Source organism: Dermacentor albipictus, chromosome 5 (genome assembly GCF_038994185.2).
Source record: "Dermacentor albipictus isolate Rhodes 1998 colony chromosome 5, USDA_Dalb.pri_finalv2, whole genome shotgun sequence".
NCBI classification, from domain to species: Eukaryota; Metazoa; Arthropoda; class Arachnida; order Ixodida; family Ixodidae; genus Dermacentor; species Dermacentor albipictus.
Genome location: NC_091825.1, coordinates 117,537,180 through 117,564,340, shown reverse-complemented (window position 1 = coordinate 117,564,340; position 27,161 = coordinate 117,537,180). Strand labels below are relative to the sequence as shown.

General features: G+C 51.6%; 1 protein-coding gene across 3 annotated transcripts in view; it reads right to left on the bottom strand.

Annotated features, from left to right (window-relative positions):
- The window catches only part of LOC135916130 (prickle planar cell polarity protein 3-like), a 432,933-nt gene that overhangs the window by 81,344 nt on the left and 324,428 nt on the right, over window positions 1–27,161 (bottom strand). The window contains exon 1 of one of the 3 annotated variants that reach the window (XM_065449390.1): window positions 7,793–9,131. The exons of the other annotated variants lie outside the window; for them this stretch is intronic. Within the exon in view, the coding sequence (XP_065305462.1) occupies window positions 7,793–7,968 (176 nt within the window). The 5' untranslated portion in view covers window positions 7,969–9,131. Of the gene's footprint in view, window positions 1–7,792; window positions 9,132–27,161 lie in introns of those variants that run through there. 3 annotated transcript variants of the gene reach the window in all.

Here is a 27,161-nt window from a genome sequence, read left to right as displayed (position 1 = left end):
TAATTCTTGTTTCGGTCAATAAACGCTTCAAAAGAAAAATTACAATAATTTGGCTTTTTCGAGCGCCACACTTTGCGGTACGCACTATATAGCGCAACGAGCAATAGCACTTTTACGTTCACAAACGTGCCGTTAAAATCTTCACTGGCATCCGCATTTGTACAGCTCACTCGTCACATTTCAGTTTCATCTCCCCGCGTTACCTCTAATTTATTCAACTCTCTCTCTCTCTCTCTCTCTCTCTCTCTCTCTCTCTCTGTCACTCTCTCGGATCGTCTTCTCTAACACTAACATGGTGAAATTTTTCCACTCGCCTCCCCTCACTATGATCATCTTTTTTTTTTCTTATCTGTGATACATTGATCGAGCACCTGAGGCAATTAATCATTCTTTGTGCTTCCACGACCTTCTGTTCTCTCAGTGCCTCATATCAGACTTCGCATCAGATAACTTTCGCAGCGCAGGCTTCACTTGAGGCCTTTGTAACTAAGCGAAACAAATATAATGATATCTAAGGAGCACGGGAAGGTCGGCCTAAGCGAAGCACTTTTAGTACATCCTTCTAACTTGCCTTCCTGATAATCCGTTCCGAAATATGCACCAGCTTACAGCGCCAGCACGCATAGGAACGGCTTTTAAGAAAGAGCTGCGCGAACTTTAACCATAGTATGCGCGAAAAGGACACTGCAATCCACGAATGGCCCGTCTAGACGAATTGACCGCCGACAGCTTCAACAGAACCCTGGACGACCGGCTGTATAAGTCAAATATAATTAGTGTTCTCGCACGGGGCCGTACTCAGTGAGGACGCGAACTGTGAGTACAGACTATGGAGCACGTATTCATGTAGAAGATGCGGAAGCACTTCTTCGCATGTCGTTCCCTCGACTTAACCCGTCCACTCTTTTAGATGGCGTAGACGCCCGCCATTTTCGGCATGCCAGTCCGCGTCCGCCAAGGTCGCATTAGGGAGCCTTTGTGAGCGGTCACACAAAGGAGTCGCGGCACTCGGGTACCGCCCTCAAGAATTCACGAGCACCTGATGGGCCTGTGACGTGGCAGTCAACTGAGTCATTACTGCGAGACTACAAAAGGACGCCGTGACACAGCAGGTGTGGCTGGGAATGACTAGAGAGAGTGAGAGAGAAAAAGAAATGCCGAGCATAATGATTAGCTATAGAGAGAGATGTTACCGTGGCATCCTAATCTCGATCATATACTCTTGGTGTTGAGTTGCAGACGAGATGAAACACACACACACACACACACACACACACACACACACACACACACACACACACACACACACACACACACACATACACACATGCGGGCGCACGGAGAGAGAGAGAGAGAGAGAACTGTTGCATAGGCACCAGGAAACGCAAACAGGGATGAGGTCCAACAGTAACGAAATTTCACTATTGTTAAAATGGTACAAACTAGCATAGCCTATGTTCCTGCAAAGGGAAAACACGTGCTAAGGCAAGATACTTTCGGAGCGAAGTACTGGAACGTTTTGAGAAATGCGATGCCGGTTCTTTTGCTATGCACCAGTGCCCGGAATACGGTGGTCAGTCCATTAATTGCTAAAGTTACGATTACGTTCGCAGATGCGGTGCGCTATTCCTGCTCCGGTAAATGAAGGCGTGATTGCCCGAAATGCATAGAAACAAAAACGAGGCAGGTGCTCAGCATCCTAATGACGTACCGACTGCAAGATCTTGGACAAATATTCGTTGCGTTACAGTTGAAAAAAATAAAAGGAGGTCATCCACGGCTGGGCTAATTAACGCCGCCGTAAGCAACACCGACACCCCGACCCACCGATACACATTCTACAGCGAAGACATGTTGATGTCGCATTCGGCGCTAATCGTGCCCGTCGCACTATCGATCCGCTACAGACAACCCTCCACGCCATTTGCGTACTAATTGCTCCGCGCAATTTCGCGCGACAACCAACATGTCGCTTTCGAACATCATGCAAGATGGCGCCACCCTTGCGCTTCGCTTAGGGAAGAGAAACAGCGTCAAGCTGCTTCGCAGCTAAATTTTTTTCTTCCACAATTCCGCAAGTTTATTGCTCACCGTGGAAGAGCTCGTCAACACAGAACCAAATAACGATATCAGCAAACATACACAAAGTTTAATCGTCTTTATATGACGTCACTTGAACAGCGCAGCGTAAGCGCTGTTCTTCGTTTATGAAAGGTCGTTGCTAAAAGGTCGCAGAAGTCATTTCATCGCTTTATTTTTTTGAAATCTCGGCTGTCGAAGCTAAGCTGGCCGTCAAAAAACTTGGTGCCGGAAGTTTTCCCGCCTGTATAACGTACAGCGCATGGCCACTAAAGGGTCTCTATACAGATGATCATGACTGACAGGTCCACAGGAGCAGCTCGTCATCGCGTTTCTCGTCCCCCCTCCAGTCACAAGGTGGATCTTCCATACCCTCAGTACGCTTCGTTGGCCGCGTGTTCCTTGAAACTACCGCGCCCACGAACGAACCTGCAGACGTCAGCCTCTCTCTCTCTCTCTCTCTTTCTTGCGGAGCTAATCTCGGGGAAAAAAAAAACTATTAGCCGGGCCACGCGGGCAACATACGTACGCGACGAAGGCGAGCAGGACCAGAGAGACACACAGGCACCACACCCGACCAGAAATGCCGTCCGTCTGGTCCACGTTCCTCCGCCCGTGGGCCCTGCGCGCCGCCCCAGCGGCCTATGGTGTCCCGACCCACGACGACCGAGACGTCGTGTGCTATTCGAGTGCAATCGTCCGGCAACAATACACCGCGCTGAAAGGTTCTGCTGCGCCGCAACGACATCCATGGCGGATGTTTCAAAAGACTTCGCCCGGTCTCTTCCTGGTGCGCATGCGTATACGTTAGCCGCGCTCGTGTGCGTCTCGCGCTGCTATGCTCCCTTCTAGCCACCATAGCGCTGCGGAGACGGGTCTCATACAGGAGTGAGACCCTCCCGAGGGGGGAGGGGGAGGAAGCGAAGTGATGCCTCGCGGTGGGATAAACGGGCGAGACATTTTCGGCGGCTTTGACGGGGTGCCCTTTTTTTGTCTGAGCGGATAAAGAAAGAGCAGCAGAGGAGGCCACGTAGCTGTTTTGCCCGTCGGCCGATAGTCACGCCTGGCTTATCCGCCGTCGGGCGACGCTCAGAAAAAGGCTCGAGCTGTCGTACTCTATACGCCAGTTCCGTGCAGCATAGCGGAAGATATGCTCCCTCCCACCATCCCCGCGAAGTACGTAGCTGTGTCGCGTCAGTCAACCAGAGAAGAGAACCGGAGCAAGGGTTCATGTACCGTACGCCTGCGGTCATCCTCCGCGCGATGCCGACTTCAAGGAGGGATAAGAGGAGCTTCACGTAGGGATAAGTGGAGCACAATAGGCGAGCCGCCCTGCACCATCCTTACAGAACGCGCAAGCGGCTCTCGTTGCTGATTGGCTGACATAAAAAACCCAGCGTTCACCTCGATGCACGGAGCTGATGAGGCGTAGCAAAAGACAAGAGCGGACGAGTTTATAGGTTTAAATGCCCGTCTATACGCAATAAACCTTCGGATGATACTAAACGCTCGTGGCGTGTTCTCTACCTACGTCTTCGTCTGAATTCAGCACTAAATGTTCGACACGAATCGATACTAACTTGTACCAGTTCGACCTCCTGATTAAGTTTACGAGAGCGCATACTTTCTGCATGCAAGAACCCCGGCGAGACTGGTCGGAAGTCACGCGCTGGCCAATCGAAATCGCCAAACAGGCGCGACGGGAAAGGCGTTGGCTAGTCGCGAACGTGCGATCTTTGCTAATGGATTTCGGCAACGAAGACGCCTGCATTTGCCGACCTTACCGAGAATTTGCACAGGTGTTAGCTTTGATAACGGCCTGGCACGCTATATGCTGCAGGCGCTGGGTGAAAACTATATGATGCACACAGCAATCGCGCAAACACGCAAAACGCACGTACGCCTCATAGACGCGCGCGTGCATGCTAAAGGTATTTGCTTTGCATCCCTATATAGGCATTTCCGGTTTAAACACGGTATATACGACACTCTATAGACAGTACTCGACTGAAAGTGTACGGCCGTAAGTCTGCAAGCTGCGAATGATAGACCGTCCACTGAATATATAGATATATATCCAGCAAGTTGCGGAGACTTACATCACGAAGATGCGGCGGCGCTGCTGTCCCTTTCACGTGAAAGCAAAATAAATTTTCGAACCAGCGTATAGATCATCTCCGAAGACAAGATTAATGCTCTTAGGCAAGCTGTCAAACGTTGCCCGCGGTCACGACTTCAGTTCAAGGGGCGAGCAGCGAAAGAAGCGGAGTGGCGATGCATTCCCTCCTTTGGCGTTTTTGCCAGACGGGAAGGCGGCGGTACGGATTAGAGAGCGCACACGCGTGCACTTGTGTACTCCACAGTTGAGATCAGTGCGAAGAAGGTCACGTGTGCAGAGCGTAGCTAGAACAGACGGTAGAACACGTGGTTAACACGTTAGAACACGTAGAACACGTAGAACACGTTAACCGACTCGGTTGCCAAAAAAGGGAAGGAAGTTAAACACGCAGTCGAGGGCAGCAGAAATAGATAACGCGGTGTGACGAGATCGGGAAATTTGCGGAATCGACTGACTTTAGTAGTAGTAGTAGTAGTAGTAGTAGTAGTAGTAGTAGTAGTAGTAGTAGTAGTAGCAGTAGTAGTAGTAGTAGTAGTAGTAGTGTCAGTAGTACTAGTGGTTGAGATGGTGACAATGATGATGAGGACGACGACGACGACAACCACCGCCACTAGAGGGCTGCAGGCTCGCGAACTCGTCTCCCGATTGGCTCTCGCAAGCTTCAGGGTTGCACGCCCAGTGTTGCACGGTTTTCAGTGAGACCGCGTACGTATATGCGGATCAGCCAGACCGTAGCATGGCGGTGGGAGGGGGAGGGGGAGAGGAGGAGGCCACGCGCATGCGCATCAAGCGCGCTCTGGGCAGCCGGTATAGCAGCATCGACCTCAAGCGTTTTCGCTTTAACAGCCGCAGCGACGATTATTAGCCGCGCCGGCAGGCCGCTCCGCCGGCAGCCTGTGCACAACAGGCGCCGAGATGCTAATGAATTCTCGAGGCGTCCCGCGCGGCGGCTGGGTAGCGTTCGGCGCGAGCCAGCCCGCGTTCATAGAATATGCACTCGTTGTCTCCGCGGAGAGGCACGGCCCTTTTGTGTGCCCGAGAGACGAGGCGAGTTTGCTGATGCGCGGGTCTTTGCTTTGACCACGGCGTTGGCGCGTATACGCTGCTTCATTAGCGCGTGCTGGGGTTATTCGCTTGCACGAGCCGGGCGCGCACGTATAATGGTCGGCCGTGGCCCCGCGAAGGCGCGCAGAGCCAGGCGGCGGCTCCGACGGGGTCCGAGAGAGAGAGAGAAAAAGAAATCTCTTTGCGACACGAACGTCCACAGCGTTTAGTAAACTGATGGCTTCGCGAAGCGCTTAACAATTTTTTGCGACCCCTTCGCACCGCAAGAGTGAATGTCACGCAAAGCTGCTCCTGAGCCTCAAGTCATGGGATAATAATGCTGGTGTTTCTGAGAGGAATGTTTGCTGGAAGGGTTCGGATGCTTGGGAGGGTCGTGTGCACGTATAGTCAATGAGGACTGTATGATGGGCAATGCACGGGAGGAGCATGACTAACTTAGATGAGTATGACTAACTTAGCTGCACCGATGATTGTGCGGTGGGCGATGTATACGATAAAAGTGGCTACCTGTTTTCAAGGAAGGTTGCACTGACGCAATATTCATCGCGAACTTGGCCGTTTCTCTCTTGACGGCTCTCAAAAACGCATGCGGGGACATTGTCAAACGCAGAGAACGCTGCGGTGAACACGCTAGAAAGAGGGGCCCAACAGTGATTTAGCAAGGTTATATAACACCGCTGGTGGGATGTTTCAGTTTCATTCTGCCATTTCTGACTACATGCACGCAACTATGACAAACAATTACATCAAGTCCTGACACGAACCCGAAGCGAGGGGGTCCAATCAAAAGCGTAGCCTGCTCAGTCTCGTAACTTCCACTACAGCGCCGCATACTCTTGTCAAACAAGTGATGTCTAAAACACGGCGTCAATGACGTCTTTCCCTAACCCAAATTGCTTCCGGTGCAAGCAGTTAGCAAAAGAATAGCCTTAGAGATCTGTTTATATTGTTTAGATAGATCCATTGCTTGGGGGCACGGATTTGGACACCGCCTATAATAAAGGCAGGACGCTAGACAACTGAAGACAAATAAAGAAACTAACATGTACACGAAAACACAGACGCCAGCGCTTCGCTTAAACGCTGTACCGCAGCCTTCCTTGCTAGCTTCCCGATCCGAATCCAATTACCATTTTCGCTCGAGACCACACCTTAGCACGAACGGCAGCTGCTCATTACAGCTGCTCACCGCAGAAGCACCTGCCGCAAGAAAAAGAAGTTTACGTAGCCAACTGACACAGTTCCTGGCACTATGTTCCAGTTTGCATCGTCGTGCGAAGGAGGGCACGGCCATAAATATAGTGCCTGTCATTCGTGTGACTCAAAGCGCGGAACAGTCGTCGAAACAGTGTAACTATAGCGCGGCTGTTAGAAAGAAACAGAAAGAAATAAAGCTAGGAAAAAGGGCGCACTGCGGAGGGTCAAGTAGGGTGGAGCCGTGTATTGCTGTTCTAAAACAAAAAAGAATAAAGAAAGGCTCATATCTAATTTCGACTTGGGTGTTCGCTTCATCAACATTCCTAACTCACTCTTGCAATGTAGGCCGCGGCAGCACGTGTAAGCGCCGGGCTAGACATGAATGACCTCGCCGCCACTGCGCTAATTAATGTTGCGAATAAAACAGGACCGATCCAGAGTATTCACAACCATCGAACAAGAGCACGCTGTCCCTCGCAAAAGCAATGTACGTTATTCAATTGCATCTCAACAAGATGTCCATTGAAGGCCACAAGAATATATAGTGTCGGGCCAGCTGGTTCATAATCAACAACATGCGCGCACGACAACTGGACGAAGGCAGCAACACACGCACAGTCAACCACAAAATTTTACGGAACACGAAATCTGAGAAAAGAAAAACTGAATATCCGCGCAGCCTCACAACGCAGCCCAATATTCGCTTTTACAGCCTCTACCAGTACGTGTGAACAACATTGTACTGTACAGTTTTGCTGACTGTACTCTTAAAGGCTGCTCGGAAATGGAACGTTATCTGGGATCCCGTGGTCCATGAACTTTTGTGTTTGACTGTGCGTACAGTGCTTACCAGTGAAGGCAGCAAAACGTGCCAGCAGAAACACAACAGAATTTCTATGCTGAACTACGTAAGAGTTGTTTTCCCACCTGCTTTTCACTCCCCTTGATTGCAAGCCCCCTCTTTCAATGAAACCATGTACGATGTTCAATTGAGTTTCAACAGATAGAGGTCAACGTAAACGCAACTGAATGTCAACAGTAACGCGACGCAATTACCATACCGAGCAATAAAAACAGCGCTAAACGACGGGACGAGTGAAGGGACACAGACAACGGCGCCGTTGTCTGTGTCCCTTCACTCGTCCCGTCGTTTAGCGCTGTTTTTATTGCTCGTAATCATGAACCAACCAGCCCAAATGCGTACTCTTTTACCATACCGATTTTGTAAAGGACCCGCGGATGCCCCGCGGCCGGAAGTACGTGTCTCAGCGTGCAGAGAGCGAGTCACCACGGAGCGTCGTGAAAGACATGCGCGCATGCGCACATACTCACGTCGTCTGCTGCATGCGCACTGTGGTAGTCGTCTTCCGGCCGTACAATTCCCGGTACTGCTTGTACTGGTCGCCGTACACCCAGCACACTTTCCACCACTGGCGACACACCAGAACCTTGCTGGCCGGGACGGTACCGGCGATTGTCGTCTGCCGACCCATGACCGTAGTCGACATGGCGTCTCTCGGTAGGCACGTCGCACGCGGCCTTGTCGAAGCAACCGCAGATCAGCGCGCTGAACTCGAAGAAACGTAACACGAGCACACACGAAGGTAACAATTATACCTGGACGGTCAGAACGCAGGAGACGGTGTCAGAACAGAGAAGTACACACTGTTTTCAGAGGACGAAGTAGTAATCCTTCTACGGGAGGTGAAGTTCATGCGACGCGAACGAAGAGCAATCGGCAGCAGTGGTCACGGTGCACGTCTCGGCGGAAGAACTCAAAACACGGGTGTTGCAGATCATCGCCGAGCAAACAGCAATCGATGCGAGAAAAAAGAATGAATTAAAAATAAAAGCAACAAAGGGGAAGACGGTGAAAGCAACAGTGTTGTCACGATGAAACTCCAAAACGGTAACACGTGAACTGGACACACCGACGAAACATACGCCTTGCAGGGCGCGGTAATCCGATACGACCGGACAAACACTCCGAAACAGCTGATGCGGCAGTCGATACACCGAGACGGCACGCCTCAACCCGGGCCGCTTCGCTTTCCTCCGGGGTTCCCCCACTCTTCGTTCTCTCTCTCTCTCTCGTAAATCAAGGGACGTGAAAGGCGCGTCGCTGTCCCACGTCCAACGTCGTCGCCTTGTTCGAAGCAGCCTGGCTCTTTGACATCCCGACAGAGTTGTCCGAAAGACGCCGCGACAAAGACACCGGCCACATGCCGCCGACTCTCGACGACTCTCGACGTCTTCGTCGTCGTCTCGAAGAAGCGGGAGACACGCGAACGCTCACTTGACGCGGCGAGTCGCGCCGCAAGGAGCACTCAGTTCCCCGGGCGGCCAAGCGCGCGCGCACGCAAGTAGCCGCGACGGCACAATGGTCGAGGCGCTCCCTCTCCCACGCTCACGCATACACGCACACACAGCGCAGAAGCCAAGCGCTACGACCGCCGCCGCCGCCGGCTCGGCCGGCCGAAGTCGTCGAGGGACCGGAGGAGATTGCCTCCCAAAGCCGCCGGCAGCACCGCCGCCAAAGCCAAGCTCGAACGCGAGGCAGAGGAAAGGCACAGGCGGGCGGGCCGGGCAGGGCGAGGCGGCGGCGGTGGGGGGGAAAACGGGAGGAGGGCAGCCTTCTAATTACAGGGGCCACTTGTTCGCCCCGGCCGAGCCAGAGCCGCCGTAGGAAACCTGCTCGCACCGGCGGCGGCGGCAGCAGCAGCCGTGCAAGCAGCGTGCGGCACACCTGTCAAACGCGCGAGCGCCGGCGGAGGCGCGGCGGTGGCAGAGGCGAGGGGGAAACAAGCCCCGAAGGGGGGGGGGAGGAAGGGAGAGACAACCAAAGTCATCGAGAAAGAGAGAACGCACGTTCTCTTCCCCGCCCCTTCTGAGACTGCTGCTGCTGCCTGCTGACGCCGACCAGGCCGACTACGGCGTTCGTCGTCCTTCACGAGGGGCCCCCGCTCTATCCCTCCCCCGGATGATGGACTTCCATTATTACACAACGCCGAAGCGGGGGCTACTCGCGAAAAAGCGCGCGCGCGAGCCCGCACCCCGCATCACATCGCCGCCGCGCGACCACTGCATGCTTCCCCTCCACCGGCGAATTGGGACCTTCGCGAAGAACAAGGAGGCACGCTGACAGTACATGAAGAGGGACCGGCAGAGCACGCGTGGATCGAAGTGCGTACGTCGGCTGTCTGTCTGTCTGCGAAGATCCCATCTTCCCTGCGGTTCACGATCAGTGAGGAAAGAACTCCGAGGGACCGAGATTGTCTCTCCACCCTTAGCCCATTCGCGGCGCCGATGGAAGCGATGACACGGCCCCTGGGCGTGATGGGATAAACGATAAATCAGGCTCATCTTCTTTCTTCTCGTGAGGCGTGGATACGTCGCTTCCTGGACGTGTACCGTTCGTCGGTGCCTTCGTCAGGCGGCACGGACGTGCCTCCGTCAGTTGTTCTTGTTTTTTTTTTTTTCTGGCGCCACAACAGCCAGGCCCCGGAATTGATGGGCAGCTGGGAATAAGCCCAGTCAAGTATATTACAGTGCCAGAGGACGGCTCGATTAATTTCACCGCCGGTCAGTCATCAAGCACGCTTGTAACGTTAATCAAGATGCCACAATTTTATAGTCATCCTAATTGTCTTCGAAAAGCGTCGAATGTGACTCGAACCACAGCGAACACAAACTTATTCCTACGTACAGTGTGTCCGCTGTCAGGATTGGGGGCTCAATCCCATTGCTCGTGATCCGTTGTCAAGATTGGAGTCCGGCATGAATTCGAAGGTAGCTGGCCCATGCCGTCGTCCAACTTATCCACGCTGAGGACGTTGATGAAGGGAAGAACTGCTTCTCATCGAGAACGAGGAATATGGGTTTATTTACAGTATTTATATCAGTCTAACATGACTGCTCGAGAGAAGTGTCAGTCCAACATGACTGCTCAAGAAAAAGTGTGTCGAGCACCCGCACAACAGCAGTTTTTAAACACTCGGTCCGCCGGCGATACAAGGCGGCGAACGTTCGTGTTTCATCGCAAATTCGCCGCCGCCCCGCAGAACAGTTTACGCACACAAAGGCACACACATTCCGATGTCCGGAGCCGACGTCAGAGGGGAGCCGTTCCGGGAAGCTCGGAGCCATTCTGGGTAGCTCGTTGACCTGCGTCCCTGTCGGCGCGTGGAAAGCAACAAAAAACGGCTTTTCCGCGGCAGCTCGCGCAAACGTAGCAGATCAGGTCCGCGCTGGGGAGCTCGGGCACAATAGTTCGTCTGCCGAACTCATTCCGTCACAACGGCGATGGGGCTAGAGGATGGCGGCGGTTTTCAGCACAAAGCCCGCTTCATCGAAGGCATCCTAGCTGAAGCGACGGAGAGTGGGGGATGCGCGTCTTGTTCCCCAGTCGTAATTGGGTGGTAATCCTGCATTGCAGCTCGCCATTCTTAACACCGTAAAGCCATGGTGCACTTTTGACCGGTCACGTGAAATGAACGAAGCGAGGTGGAACTGTAAAATATTCACCAAATAAAAGGAAAACTCTCCAAGTTAGTCTTGCTTAGGTGTAATTGTCGAGCACACGCAAGCACAGATTTTTTGTTAGGGCTCCTTAGGTAGCTCTCGGACTCGTCACTTAGCGATAGCCTATACCGCACAACGGCCTTTGCCCAACAAACTGCCGGCATATCCTTCAACTGCTTATCCCACCGATTAATGTTATTCCTATATGCAGCGTCGCTTCGTTGTACACGCGACGATATTCACGTGGCACTTTGGTCACGGATTCGAATCTAGCGAGTCACAGAACACACTGAACTTTCCTCCGTGTATACCGTCCACATCTCGACTGCATGGCGTGGACGTGGGCGGATGCGTAGCTGCCCTGCTTGTGGTGCTGCGTCATCACCTGTCTCTGCACATCCTTGCAGATCATACTATCCGGAAACTTGGTCCGTAAACTTGGAGAGTTTTCCTTTTATTTGGTGAAGATTTCACGTTTCTATCTTGTTCTGTAGATTTCCTGTGACCGGTGAAAAGTGCACGATGACTTTACAGACACTCTGTATTTGCGGCGTCCGCGTGCGTACACCTCTATAAACGATGACCACTCTGTTCATTAAACACCGTCGAAATCCGTGTCATGGCGCTTGATTTAGAAACATTGCACACGACATTTCATCCGGGATATTACAATGCGACCGCCCCGCAGTGGTGAAAGATGGAAGCACCGACGGCACACAGCAAACACGCGGTAAATACGTTCCATGTGCGATTGCCACAAAATCCTTGGACCGGCATGGTTTCAGCCGAAGTCAGCCGAAGTGGGTTCAACGACCTCTGCCTTGTTTTGTTTAATGACACTGAGACAGCGTGGCCCAGTAAGGTTGATCGATGTCCTGTACCTCACCGAGCATGCGCGGTCAGTTAATTACTAGATCCTCGTTTACTTTATCCTTCTCGTTCGTACCTGCTTTCTTTCATGTAGGACAGTGTTGCCAACGAGCTGCATAGTCTCGTTAATAAACCCGGCCTTTTCGCCTCCAATGTCTTTCTATAAAACATCCAAAATTCTAGCTGACCCTTCAACGCCGCTACCGGGCTGCTGTACGTATATAGACCACCCGACCGGATAGCATCAACGGAAGGTTTGTCCTTTCCACTTCGTACCCTAACAATGTTACTAAAGGAAATTTTGGCTCTGTGATATCTCAGCTATCATGGGCAGCACACTGATTTGTCGAATCTCCGGTGCTTGCGGCCTTCAGACACTCTTGCGGAGTTAACTGATACGCTTTATCGGCCTTTCGTTAGTTTAATTTCAAAGCAGATTTTTTTTTTTTAAGCACATGAAATCAACAATGTTCTGCGCACATGCATAACTATTGAGAGCTGACGCATTGATAGCGCAATAGTTTGTTGAATGAGATTCATTTCCAAAGCGACAAAGTCATTTCAAGCCACAAGGCCAAAGTATAGGTAATCTATTCACCGTATTCTATTCACCATGCTTGCATCACCCGTAGACCGCTACCGCCAAGCTTATCTCTATAGTAACGTCTCTATATACGAAACGCTGTATATACCAACGTTGTATGTACCCTCACCAGAGCAGGATCGGCCACCCTGGTGCAGTACTTGGCCACAACCTCCTATATGAACACAACAATTAAACCCCGGCCCTCAGTCCCCAGCAGCTGCGAAGCAACTGACCACGACGGCGGTCAGACATGCGACGCAGTAGAGGGTGCTAAGAATCCCTGGTTCCGCACAGGCCGCCATTGGAATCTGAACCTGGCAACGTTTAACGCTAGAACGTTATCTAGTGAGGCGAGTCTAGCAGTGCTATTGGAGGAATTAGAGGGCAGTAAATGGGATATAATAGTGCCCAGTGAAGCAAGGAGGACGAAAGAAGCATATACAGTGCTGAAAAGCGGGCACGTTCTGCGCTGCCGGGGCTTAGCGGAGAGGCGAGAACTAGGAGTCGGATTCCTGATTAATAAGGATATAGCTGGTAACATACAGGAATCCTATAGCATCAACGAGAGGGTGGCAGGTCTTGTTGTGAAACTTAATCAGTCATGATGACCAGGAAGTCGAAAGCTTCTGTGAAGATCTAGAATCGGCGATGGGCAAAGTCAAAACAAAATACGCTATACTGATGGGCAACTTCAATGCCAGGGTAGGCAAGAAGCAGGCTGGAGACAAGTCAGTGGGGGAATATGGCATAGGCCCAAGGAATAGCAGGGGATTACTAGAAGAGTTTGCAGAACACAATAATATGCGGATAATGAATACCTTCTTCCGCAAGCGGGATAGCCGAAAGTGGACGTGGAGGAGCCCGAATGGCGAGACTACAAATGAAATAGACTTTATACTCTGCGCTAACCCTGGCATCATACAAGATGTGGACGTGCTCGGCAAGGTGCGCTGCAGTGACCATAGGATGGTAAGAAATCGAATTAGTCTATAGGCCTGAGGAGGGAACGGAAAAAACTAGTACATAAGAAGCCGGTCAATAAGTTAGCGGTAAGAGAGAAAATAGAGGAATTCCGGATCAAGCTACAGAACAGGTATTCGGCTTTCACTCAGGAAGAGGACCTTAGGGTTGAAGCAATGAACGACAATCTTATGGGCATTATTAAGGAGCGTACAATAGAAGTCGGTGGTAACTCCGTTAGACAGGATACTAGGAAGCTATCGCAGGAGGCGAAAGATCTGATCAAGAAACGCCAATGTATGAAAGCCTCTAACCCTACAGCTAGAATAGAACTGGCAGAACTTTCTAAGTTAATCAACAAGAGTAAGACAGCTGACATAAGCTGTGTCATAAGCTGTGTCTTACCAGTGCTCACGCATATATGGGGCAGGAACCTGGAGGCTTACGAAAAAGGTTCTACTTAAATTGGGGATGACGCAACGAGCTATGGAAAGAAGAATGATGGGTGTAACGTTAAGGGATAAGAAAAGAGCAGACTGGGTGAGGGAACAAACGCGAATTAATGACATCTTAGATGAAATCAAGAAAAGTAAATGGGCATGGGCAGGACGTTGTATAGAGGAGGGAAGATAACCGATGGTCATTAAGGGTTACGGACTGGATTCCAAGGGAAGGGAAGCGTAGTAGGGGGCGGCAGAAAGTTAGGTGGGCGGATGAGATTAAGAAGTTTGCAGGGACGACATGGCCACGATTAGTACATGACCGGGGTAGTTGGACAAGTATGGGAGAGGCCTTTGCTCTGCGGTTCGTAACCAGGATGATAATGATGATGACGATGACGACGATGATGATGATGTATATAGGGTCTTCGCCGTCACCTCTGCGATCGCATGGAAAGGTGCGCCGTTGGGATCTGAGAGGCCACGGTCTTTTCATTTGCGTCCCCTCTTCCCGCGGCCATATTTCCTTCTACAATATGTCAAACCAAACAGGCCCTATTCGTCTACGCCCGTCCAGAGCAGTGGGAGATTTCCTCACCGGCCATCCGATTTCTTCGAGGAAACACCCCCTCCGCGCGGCCTCCATCTTCCCACGCATATTTTTTCCCCTCCGTTTCCATTCAAAAGAAGGGAGAGGCTACACTCGTGGTCACTGCGCGGTGTGCTTAATTTCTTCGAGCCATTTTTTTTTTGTTTATTTTTTCTCTTCGCAGGTCGAATAGACGCGCACGCTCTACTATACGTGCACGCACGACCACGGTTCGCTGTATACCCCGAAGCGTGCAAATCCGCGCGCGAAGAAGGATGTATACGCGTGACGCGAGGGCAACAAGGCGCGCGCCTTTCTTCGCACAGCGTATATCCCGGAAGAAGCGGCCTTACACTGCAGACAAATTGCGCGGACGTAGGAGTACGCGTACATACGTATACGTACACGAGCAACGGGAAACGATGCGGATGCTTTCGTAAACCGAACGAGCGCTCTCTCTCTCTCTCTCTCTCTCTCTCTCTCTGCAAGCCACTCGACTATCGTTTCTCAGGGCTGCCGGAGTGAATACCACGTATATATGTGCATGCACAGCGGCGAACGTATATATGCCTCGCGTTGCACTTGCGCTGAGTCGCCTGTACGGTGACCGGAGCTGTAGTCTCCTCGCGAGCGTTGCCGGATAGACGCGTTTTCCTCCGACGATCGGTCACGTCCGCGCTGAATCAACCGGTTCGTGCGAGATCACCGGAGTAAACAATACAAGTTTATTTAGACAGCGAACACACAGTTTGCCAAAGTGATTGACGAAAAAGGCAAGCTAAAGCATAAGAATAAAAATGGGCTGGGGTGCGTTTGGCAGGCATTCTCAGATTATGAACAACGGGTTGCCATTATCCCTCAAGAGAAAAGTGTATAACAGCTGTGTCACACCAGTACTGACCTACGGGACAGAAACCTGGAGGCTTACGAAAAGGGTTCTACTTAAATAGAGGACGACACAACGAGATATTGAAAGAAGAATAGTGGGTGTAACGTTAAGGGGATAAGAAGAGAGCAGATCGGGCGAGGGAATAAACTCGAGTGAATGACATCTTAGTTGAAATCAAGAACAAGAAATGGGCATGGGCAGGGCACGTAATGAGGAGGGAAGATAACCGATGGTCAGTAAGGGTTACGGACTGGACTCCAACAGAAGGGAAGCGTAGCAGGGGGCGGCAGAAATTTAGGTGGGTGGATGAGATTAAGAAGTTTGCCGGGGCAACATGGCCACAATTAGGACATGACCGGGGTAGTTGGAGAAGTATTGGAGAGGCCTTTGCCCTGCAGTGGGCGTAGCCACGCTGATGATGATGATGAAGATGAAACTTGTTCTTGGGAAATAGTTCGAGCTTTTTTTATTGCTGGCCTAACGCAGCCTAAATAAATAACGGTGCTGGCAGCCTCAGCGGCAGCAAGATTGTCCGTATTTGCAGGCTAGGTTAGGTTAGCTTTGGCTAACAAGAAAACCAGCCCGAATTACATAATTCGGGCATATATGCGTTTTAAACATCAACTAAGGTCAAGTATCTCCAATAACGGGTCTGCGCACGCAGTCTACGGGGCTTTACAAACGCTATAGGCCACGTTCTTTAACTCGTACGGCCTCTCTTGAAAGATGATGGGACAGTTTCTGCTTCATACAGAGCGGTGTTTTGAACGCCGAAGAAGGGCTCAGTTGCAAGTCTACCATCCGAAGAAGGGCGTCAACCATCCAACACATCCAACAACCATCCAACACAACGGTCTCTCAGAACGATCCTCGCTACTTCTTCCATTATTAATACATTTCCTCTTCAACTCATATGCTACTCCCCCCCTCCCCCACTCTCTTCTCACTCCAGCCCCTCCCGACTGTTCGCCTCAGACAACGCAACGCTGTGCCTCGTGGATCCAAACAGTTGTAGAATAACAACAGAAAGAAAGAAAGAAAGAAAGAAAGAAAGAAAGAGAGAAAGAAAGAAAGAAAGAAAGAAAGAAAGAAAGAAAGAAAGAAAGAAAGAAAGAAAGAAAGAAAGCCTTGCGCATTGCCATCGGGTCGAAAAAGAAAACGGCCGCGCACTAAATCGATTTGCGCTCTAACGAGGAGCACGAGGAAATGCGCGGAGAGCGGGTTTCTTCTGGCCTCCCATCGCTTTGTGCGCGCGTATACCCCCGCGTGTATGTACGTTTCGCGAACATACGTACGCGAAACGCGGCGTGCCTGTAGCACCGTTCTTCCAGGAAGAAACTGGGACGTGTGTGTGTGCGTGTGTGTTTACCCTTGGAACGCAGCTTGCAACACACAAGTGCATGCGCGGAGGGGACAAGCAACGAGGGGGTGTTGGCGTGCGCATGTTGCTGGAAAAGCAGGAGGAGGGAGGGGGGGGGGATGGGTGAAGAGCCGAGGAAGCCCGCATCTCTAACGGGGGAGACCTGTTTTCACTGCGGGCGGCAGCAGGGATGCTGGAACGACGTAAATCACAACGCTCGTTTACAAGCTCGAAAGAGAGCGGCAAGACCGTGCTCGGCGGGCACGTATAGCCGGAGAGTATAGGACACGCCCGACCGAAACGGATTAACGGTAAAGAAGAGGAGGAAGAAGAAGCAGCGGGTACGTATGCCGCACCACGGTCACCGTGTAGAAGGAAGAGCGCAGACACTCGGTACATACCGCACTCGATCCGTCAAGTCTACACAGAGAGAGAGAGAAAAAACTTTATTTTCATGTTCGGTGGTAACGTGGAAAGGCCCTCAGTCCAGAGCCTCGCTTGCGGCATTCTTCAGTGCAGCACTGATAAACGCCGCAAGGTACCGTTGGTCGTCGGCGCTGGCTGCTTCTCTCAGCCACCCGGCATGGGGTTTAGGGGAAAGATTTGTGGGGCAGGAAGGGGAGGTGGGGGTGGTCCACAGGACCAGAGGATATGGGATGTGTTCGGGTGTTCACCACAATATCGACAGGGTGGGGGATCTTCAGGTAAGAGGCCGCGGAGGAGGTGCATTCACGCTGGTGTAGGGAGTGTTTCAGTCTGGGCCTGACGAATCAGTACACCCTGTTCACGGGTGAGCACTTTGCTGAGTTTGGGGAACTTGCGTCTTGCCTCTTGATATGGCCGCAGAAGCAGGGGAGCCCACCTTTTCGTCTGGGTTGGTCGCGGAATGCAGGGTGCCTGGTTCAAAGTCTCGCAGGCGAGCTGATTAGCTCTTTCATTTCCCGGCAGTCCGTCATGACCAGGTATCCAGATGATTTCTAGAGGACCCTGAAGGTGCTCTTGAATAAATGTCGAAGTGTGGGCAGGGAGATCATTGTGCAACAATTTCCTGCAAGCCGCCATGGAGTCGGTAAATATGATTCTTGGGTAGGCTGAGTTACTAGGGGGCATGTGTTTGATCGCAGTTGCGATGGCTGTCAGTTCCGCTAAGGTCGGATCTGTCTCCGAGAGTACCTCCGTATGCACAGTTTGGAGGTCGTTATTCACGACTGCTATAGCGGAGCCCCGTGCACCAACGCTAGCATCAGCGTACAAGTATATGCCGTCAGGGTGTCTTGCCGTGTACCTCTTGAAGTAGGCCACTCGCTGTCGTCGCCTTTCCTTGCCTCGTTCTGGATTCATGTGGCGTGGCAGTGGAGCTATGGTTAGAAGTTCGCGTTGTTTCGGGGGTAGTGGGCGCGTGTTCAGAAGGGGCGCAGCTTCTGGATGATGGCCGATGCTGTGGAGGATGTGCGTAACGTGACACGTGCGCTGCAAACGCAGTTCTTGGCGACGACGATGAATGCTGACTAGTTCCGCCACCGTGTTATGGCACCCGATGTCAAGTAGGAGCTTAGTGCTGGCACTAAACGGGATGCCGATGGCCAGCTTTGTCGCCTTCCTGATGAGCGCATCAAGGCGATTGATATCTTGCTTGCGGAGATTGGTATAGGGCAGGTGATAGCGCAGGCGCGACATAATTAGTGCGTTTGTTAGTTGAAGCATATCCGCCTCTTTCACTCCATTTGCTCGGTTGGAGACCCTACGCATCATGTGCAGCACCTGTTCTCCTTGTCTGAGCAGGTGATGCACCGTCGCAGCGGGACCTCCATCTTTCTGGATGTGGAGACCGAGTACCTTAATACATTTTGGTTGGGAAATGGGCACGCCTCCGTTTACAATTTGTATGGTGGGCGGTCTCCATCTTTTGTGATGGACCAGTAGCAATTCAGATTTTTCCGGCGCACATCTAAGGCCAATAGTTTGAGCAGCCTCATGCACCCTGTTCATAGCCTGTTGGAGAGTTTCTTGGATATGCCCTGGCGAACCCGTGTTGATCCAGATGGTGATATCATCTGCGTAGATCGAATATTTGATGTCGGGGATGTCTCGTAGCGCTCTATGGACTACGCACATGGCAAGATTAAAGAGAGTGGGAGAGATCACGGAACCCTGCGGGATACCTCTCTGCGGATGGGGATACTGTTGTGAGGTGATGTCGCCTACTCGTAGCGTGTACGTGCGACTCCGTAAGAAGTCCCTAATATAGTTATAAAGCTTGGTTCCGCAGCCAGTAGCTTCGAGCTCTTGCAGCATAGCATCGTGGTTAACGTAGTCAAAAGCTTTCTTGAGGTCTATGGCAAGAATAGCTTTAAGTTGAGCGCTGCTTGTTTCCTTCGTGATTTCTTCGTGTAGCTGCAGTAGAACGTCTTGAGTAGATAAGTGATGTCTGTATCCAATCAAATTATGGGGTAGGTGTTGTGATTGCTCAAGGTGAATTAGAAGTCTGTTAAGCACGATGCGCTCCATTAGCTTGCCGACGCATGATGTTAGCGATATTGGACGCAGATTCGCTATGGCTTGGGGCTTGCCAGGCTTCGGAATGAAAATGATGCTGGCTGTCTTCCACTCTTCTGGCAAGCTGCCCGTGTCCCACACATTGTTAATTTCCTGAAGTAGGAATGCATGATCGGCTTCTGTAAGGTTGCGGAGCTGTGTTGTCGTAATTTGGTCTGGTCCTGGCGCTTTATTCGGCTTTGCTTCTGCTAAGGCACGCTGTAGTTCCGCTAATGTGATTGGGCCGGTGAGACCCTCATTTTCTGGCTCTGCACTTTTGTAGTCGGCATACTGTGGTTGCACTGGATCCGCAATGTGTGTTGTTATAAGCTCGTTGAATAGGTCATCGGTATGCTCAAATGTTTCGAGCAGCTTTCGGAGCTTATGGGACGTTTCCGTCTTTGTCTGGGTTGGGTCAATGAGTGATCGGATGAGATTCCACGTGGAGCTCATATTCAATGTGTCATTGAGCTTGTTGCACGTATCGTACCACTGCTCCCGAGTGAGATGTTCAGTGTAGTGGACGATCTGCTCGTTGAGCGTGTTGATGCGTGAGCGCAGTTTTCGATTGAGCTTATTTCTTTTCCATCTCTTAATGAGGGCATGTCGTGCCTCCCAGAGATGAAGAAGATGCCTGTCCGTGCTTGGTTGCTCCCACTTCTCTATTATTTCCTTCGTGTGTGACTGGATTCGTTGCCTGACCATCTCTACCCAATCTTTCAAGTGCATGTTTTGGAAGTCTCCTACAGGTGTCTTTCTGAACTCATTCCAATCCGTCAGGCGATGCTTGCGCTGGCGTTTTGGAAATCCTTTGATTTGCAGAAACATCTGTATGACAGTATGGTCACTCGTTAAAGTATCGTGCGTGTTAACCCATTGCGCTGACAGTCGTCCTTTAATGAAGGCGAGATCAGGCGTGGTATCTCTTTCTACGGAGTTTCCGTGCCGCGTCGGGGAGTCGGTCTCGTTAAGGAGAGTTAGCTGGGCCTGTTGCATATGGTATAGTAGTGCGGATCCTTTGGAGGAGTTTTTTGTGTATCCCCATGAAGTGTGTGGCGCGTTGAAGTCGCCTGCTATTAGATGATCAAAATACTTCGTTGGCCGAAGATTCGCAACCTCCTTGAAGAAGTCTACTTTCTGTTTTGGCGGGCTATAAACGTTTGTGATGAATAAGTGGGGCTGTGCCTTGCTCTTGACAATTTTAGTTGGAAAGACACGTACAGTGAGGCTCTGTTCCGTGCTGTGGACAACATTTGCCGCTATATCTTTACGAATAAGAATGGCCAGTGCAGAATTATGGCTATACGTCGTATAGCCTGCAAGATGAGGTGTTTGGTTAGTTTCCTGGAGTAGGAGAATGTCGGGTCGACGATCTTGAGCGGCAATGTACTGCGTGAGAAGGCCCCGTTTTCGAGCAATCCCTCTACAGTTCCACTGCCACACCACCAGATTAGTCGCCATTGTTCTACTGATGATTTTGCGGAGCGCCCGCTGTAGGGTAAGGAGTGGGTCGTGTTACGCTGGTAGATCGACGTGCTCTGGGTCGTTCGCGCTCTTCCTGGCGCGGTAATGCGGCCATCGCAGCCTGCACTTGTGTAGAGACCATCGCCTCTGCCTGGCTCCTGAGGAGCTCGTTGAACAGGGAGCGCATTTGGCTCATTATTTGTTGAGTGTATGTTTTTAGCGCCTCCTCAACTTGAGCAGCAACCTGTTGAGCTATCTTGGCCTCTAGACTGGTTTGCATTTCTTTCATTTCGTCCCTTAGTTGCTTAAAATCTGCTTCAAGGTGTTGTAGGGCTGTTGTGTGGTATCTTGCCTTTTTCATTGCCGGTTGCAATGACGCTGGTTCTGCTTCCTGAGCTAAGGGTTGCTCTATATCACCCAATGGTGTAACTTCAGGTGCGTGTGCCTCTGCTTGCATGTCCATGCCTTCGGTAGGCTCTAGTGATTGTGACGATAGTGTTGACATTTCATTAGGTCTGCGGGTTTGAAGTAGAGCGTTCTTATAATCTTTGGCTACTTTTTGAGCTCGTGTTTGAACTTGAGATGCATTGGTAATGGGGGGGAAAGGGGAGGTGCCGGGTGACTGACTCACGTTTCGCTGGTTTGCGGGTTGCTCGTCTTGTTGACCTCGGGAATGGTTGTGATCCGGAGACTGGCTGCCACCTCCGAACCGGTTGCAGTCCCCGGACTGGCCGCCGCTCCCGGACTGGCCACTGCTGCCGGACTGGCTTTGGTCCCCGAAGTGGTCCCGGCCCCTGGAATGGCCGCGTCCCCTAGATCGGCTGCGGCCCTTGGATCGGCTCCTGCCTCTGGAGCGGCTGCGGCCCCTGGACTGTTGACGGCTTCTGGAGCTACTTCTGTCTCTCGATGTGTTGTCGGAGTTGCGTTTTGGGCTTGGGCTTCGGCTTGCGATGGTGACTGTTTTCATTTGCTTGTCGTCCTTTCGTTGTTTCAAACGCTTCAGGTAGGCCGCTTCTCTGACCGCTTTATCAGCGGCTCGTCGCACTTCACAAGTTGGGTCGTCTGCCTTGTGGTCCTTGCCACAATTAGGGCAGCCTGGTTTGCAGTCATGATCCCCTACAGGATCTCCGACAGACTTTCCACATGTTCTGCACCTTTGTTTTCCATTGTCGCGACAAACGTCTGATCGGTGTCCTATAGCAAAGCATGTTGTGCAAAATTGCGCCTTGGGTCGGTGAGGGACGCAGCGGTATACACCTCCGCCGAATATGACCTGGCGAGGTACATGTGAGCCCTTGAAAGTTATGATTGCAGTGGCTGTTCTACCCATCATACGAGCCGCAATAATCTCATAATTTGGGGCTCGGAGTTCACGCATCAATTCTTCGGTTGGGGTGTTCATTTCCACGTTGTGAATCACACCTCTGCACGAGTTATGGGGTGAAGCGATATAGATGTGGACAGGGTAAGTTTTGCCATTAAGAGTGGTTTCATTAATGCGCTGGAGCTTTTCTGTCGCCGAGGGGTCATCACTGGTTATTATAGCCAAGTTCTTTTCTTTTTTGATGTCTACTGTAGCGGCGCGAGCCTCTGCAGCAGTCAGAGCTGCTGAGACGCTTAGCGCGTCGTGAAGCGTTCGTGGGCTCCACTGAGGTAGGAAAAGGCCAGTTGGCGGACGCAAAATGAGCGTTGCAACGTGCTGCGTACCTTGGGAACGTTTTGATACTCGAGTGGTCCATCCATCAGTGTCGGTGACGAATTTCGGGGCCATTGCTGCTGAAGGAGTGCGGGCCGTTGGCGTACTTGACGGCAGGCCTACTCCCCTAGCCGTTAGGGCTAGCTGAGCGCCCTGCCAGGTCCGTGACAAAAGCACAGAAACTCACAGTACGTTGGTCCGATCACAGCAGAAGTTGGCCAAAATGTTCGGATGATGTTCTAGAGGAGCCGAGCCGTGTCTGAGGACTGGACCTTGTCGAATAACGTGGCATTCGGGTCTTTCCTGTGGAGCGATGCGAAGGCACGTATGCTCGGACAGGAGCGACGCTCGCGTCCCCAAGTCTACACAGGCACCCCGCGAATCTACAATCACCATAACCTATATAAGCTAAGGACGGAGTGACTCGAAAGAATTCGTCTGCGCAAACTTGGGTGTTCATTATTTGCTTTCAAATGACAGGAGCTCTGTCAAAGCCGGATACCGATCGTGGTCGAGAAGCCCTAAAAAAAAAAAAAAAAAGGCGGGCGTCGCAAATAAAATGGCTGTGGCTTAGCTAAGGTTAAGCCCAGGATGCGAAGCATACTAGCCTTTATTTTAGTTGTTGAACCACTGTTTAGCCTGGTTATTTAGCCTGGATATTTGGTTCGGCTAGACGAAGAAACAACTCATGCAGGCGAGCGCACGAGCTGAGACCCGGCTATAGCTACGCGGCCGCAAGCGAGCGCACGAGTTGAGCCTCCGCTTTTGCAGCTGTTATGACGTCATATGGTAGCTACGCGGCCGCGCGCGGCGCAGCAAGGAAGAGCGTGGTTGTGCGGCTAGTATGCTTCGCATAAAAACTATCAATAGAATGCGAACAGAATTTGCTGATAGACACCGAGAGATGCCTGCATGGGCGGTTGCTCGGACGTCGGTATACCTTACCAAAGACTCCGCATAATGGTATAACCGGAAAGGCGTGAGATTACAAGCGATATTGCCGATGACAAGCATTGATTTACTTAGTTGGCCACGATTGTTCTTACGCTCGCGACGTCAACTTGAAAGCGTTTAATGTCCGAGTTCTTCCCTTAGCAGAAACGGCACTCGTTATCTGACTGTCGAACATCGATTTCTTTCCTTCGGATTCTGAGCATGCTCCACAATTCTAGTCATCATAGCATTGAAAAAAAAAAAGGAGAATAACACAAAGGAGAATTAAGCACTTAGGGCTTAAGGTCGAGTAAATACGGCACTTACAAACGCGCCTGCCCGCTATACGACCAAGTGAAGACGCTAGTGTTGCCTTACTTGCGCATGCTGCAAGCGAAGCACCAGGGAGAGACTGTGCAATCGCCGAGAGGCAGGAAGCCATAAGCTCATTGCCGCGGCAACGTCCGCGCATTATTTATGTCGGCGCACACACGAGCAGCAAACGCCCAGGCTTCCCGCTGCAGGCTGATGCATGGTTCGTGTATATTTATAGAAAGGAACACTGCAGCCGCGGGCTGGAAGCTGCCGGGATACCTATAGCAAGGGTTACGCGGGCATGCGGCTATAGCGCGTGGCACGGCCCTATAACGCAGCGCGCCAGCTGGAATGCACCGAGTCGCCGGCAAATATAGCAGACGATCTCTGACAAACTTCTGCGTGATTCCGCGAACATGAGCGCTGAGAAAGCGCGAACGGTTTTCTAACTGCGCCCACACAAAGCGCAGGCCACATGTACACAGAGAAAGAAAAGAACGACATATCGTCCGACTAGTTGCACCTACAAGGCATCCAACAAAAATTTCCGACAAGCTCCCCGTAAGGTTTCCGATAGGGCCCCAACAGGCTATCGACAATCTTCCATCAGGCTTCCGACAAGTTTGATCAAGCTTTGTCACCAAGTTCTATCAAGTTTCTAACGTGTGCCATCAGGCTACACTATAATGAGGTTCTATCAGGTTTACAACGAGCTCCATCGGGTGTCCAATATAGCCAGAGAAGCGACGTTTTCGGCCACCGTCAGACGGGTCTGAGTGTTTTTTCATACGCACGTGTTTAGGGACACGCGTTATGGTGTTCAATCTGGTGAACATGTGCTCCACAGCCGCATATGCAAGAAACTTCCAACAAGTTCCGTTTCCGAAATGATCGCTGAGACGTTTTTTTTTTTTTTTAAGACAACAATGCGCGCCTCGCAAGGTATAGCGAGTCATCTGGATGCCGTTTCCTGGTTGCATACATGAAGATGTACGAAGTGTACGAAGAAAACTGGTCGCATATATCTCTTGAATATCGCTGTCGGCTCTTTCATCTACACAGGAGTTGAGCTCGTATATAAGGCTGAGACGTGCGTTTCTTTCTTTCTTTCTTTCTTTCTTTCTTTCTTTCTTTCTTTCTTTCTTTCTTTCTTTCTTTCTTTCTTTCCTTCCTTCCTTCCTTCCTTCTTTCTTTCTTTCTTTCTTTCTTTCCTTCTTTCTTTCTTTCTTTCTTTCTTTCAACACTCTCACTGCAAAGCGACCACGCGGAAGCCGGCGAATGCGACTGACACTCCGGCATACTTAAGCCGGCACTGCCTCGCTCCGAAATATTCATTCGCGTTTCTATAGCGATTATATGCCGCGCATTCAATAGCCTGCCGCCCATTTCTAGAGCGCAACGACACGTTCTCGGCGCCGAAAACGTGCAGTCCCATAGAACCCCTCCTTACTAGGAGTGTGTGTGTGGGGGGGGGGGGGGGGGGGGGGGGGAGGGGCTGGAAAGAAACCACCCGGCTCCGCGCGCGGTCAACCGTGGAGCGGTGTGAAAAATACGGTGCTGGCGCAGCGGCGACGACAGGCCGCGACTTTCACTGCGAGAAGCCGTTGGACACGGGTCGTTTACGAGCCCGACCGGCGCGCACTGGGAAGCCACTCGCGAAACACAATCGACAGGCCGCTTTGACCGCGACCGACGCCGTTGCGCATGCATGGTCCCCGTACCGCACGGCGTTGTATATACGTACGACAATGACGCCACATGTGGACAAATGCGTAAGACAAATGCGAAATCGCGCGTCTGATCTGCACAGTTATGCTACCTGTACGTGAAAAATACATATGTTGGCATGTATACATATGTTGGCATGTATATACGATGTGTGTGATGTGCTATGTGCTCTCTCTCTCTCTCTCTCCTCCCTATATTTCACCCTTCCCATCCCGCTCCCATGTGTAGGGTAGCAAACCGGTTGGGCTAAGCTGGTTAACCTCCCTGCCTTTCCTTCTCCGCTTTTTCCTTCCTTTCTTCCTTGGCATGTGTATAACAGTCTCATGTACAAGGCGATTCATTTCGTATAACAACACACTCGACGCAAAACAGTAAAGATGCAACGCAGCCATCTCCAGAGAGAGAGAGAGAGAGAGAGAAACGTAGAGTGGTGAACTAGGCGAGCGTCTGGTTCGCTATCCTACACTGAGCTGTCCCCTGAACTCTGTCCCTGTATAAAGCTATTACAGTGACCGTGCATGTTGTGCTGGCATGCCAGCACTCTTATTTACACAAACGTTTCACCTAAGGGCTTTATAAGAAGCCACGTGAAGACATCACCGCGCTGTCAGAACGGCGTCCTGTAATTTTCAGATGCGCAAGGTGATAATGATTACGTTTCGATCTCAGAACTTACGCAAGTATACACGGCCCGAGCAGTCCCAACGTATACGCTGCCTTCGGAAGTTCCGCACGAAAGAGTTCCGGTGGTCAGATGGAACTTGTACGTCTTCTAACTTTCCTTCACGGAGGGCGTATGTGCCACGCCTAGTCAGCATCCCTTCGCTAAACATTGCCATGGCCGGTGCACAGTACATACACACAGCCGAGGGTATACTCGGGCTGTTGTGGACGGTGTGCTTCTGGTGGAAGCAAAACAGCGCGGAGGAGGAAACGGCAAAAGAATGGCACGACTCTCATGAGGCACGGCGTGGGCGTGAACGCGGGAGAGTTCGCCAAAGCAGCTAACGACAGTTCTTGGCAGGAGAGAAATCACACGGTTACGCTGCGCGCAGAGCTGTGAGCGGAGCGGCCCCGGAACGATCCAGATGTCTATACAGTTTGCCGCGCCCGCTTCCTGGTTCCAGACACACGCTCTCACGTCGGGCCGTACCACTGATGAGAGCGAAGAAAAAGAACGAAAGAAAGGAAGAACAGCGAAAACGTCGCTGTCAGCGACCAGCTCTCGCGAAAGGAAGAGCGTTCAAACAGAGAACAAAGCTATCTGAGAAGACGAGACTCTTGACGCTCCCTTCTACGCACTATAGTGTTCCGGCTGTGATCACACTTCTGCAAACAGCCGTTCTCCGGGTATCGTCTGCTCAAACACTGCAGACGAAACAACCACCCTGTCCGTCTGTCTGCGCCGTCTGCAGACGGGGGCGCGGGGCCAGAAGCGAAGCACGACCTGCGCGGCCGGCGGCCGGGCCAAGACAAGTCAGCGTGTGCCTATGTATACACAGACGCTTATGCGTGTGTCCACAATGCGTGCATATGAAGTTGCCGCGGGCATTGTGATTGAGACCTCGCCTAAGTATCGCCCCCGCGGTCGCCGGACGTCTCCTTTTATGGCGGAGCAAGCGTGCGCGTTTCACCTGCCCTCCCGAAGACATCACGACCTCGGGTCCCGAGAGGTCGCGCATGAGTGTGTATCATCTGGGAAACGGCACGCCTTCTAACAATGGGTCCCTTTCCAGAACGACAGCGACAGTGGGGTCACGACTATTGTTGTGAATATTCGTGGGAGACCTCCCCGCATGACCGCTGATCGAACAT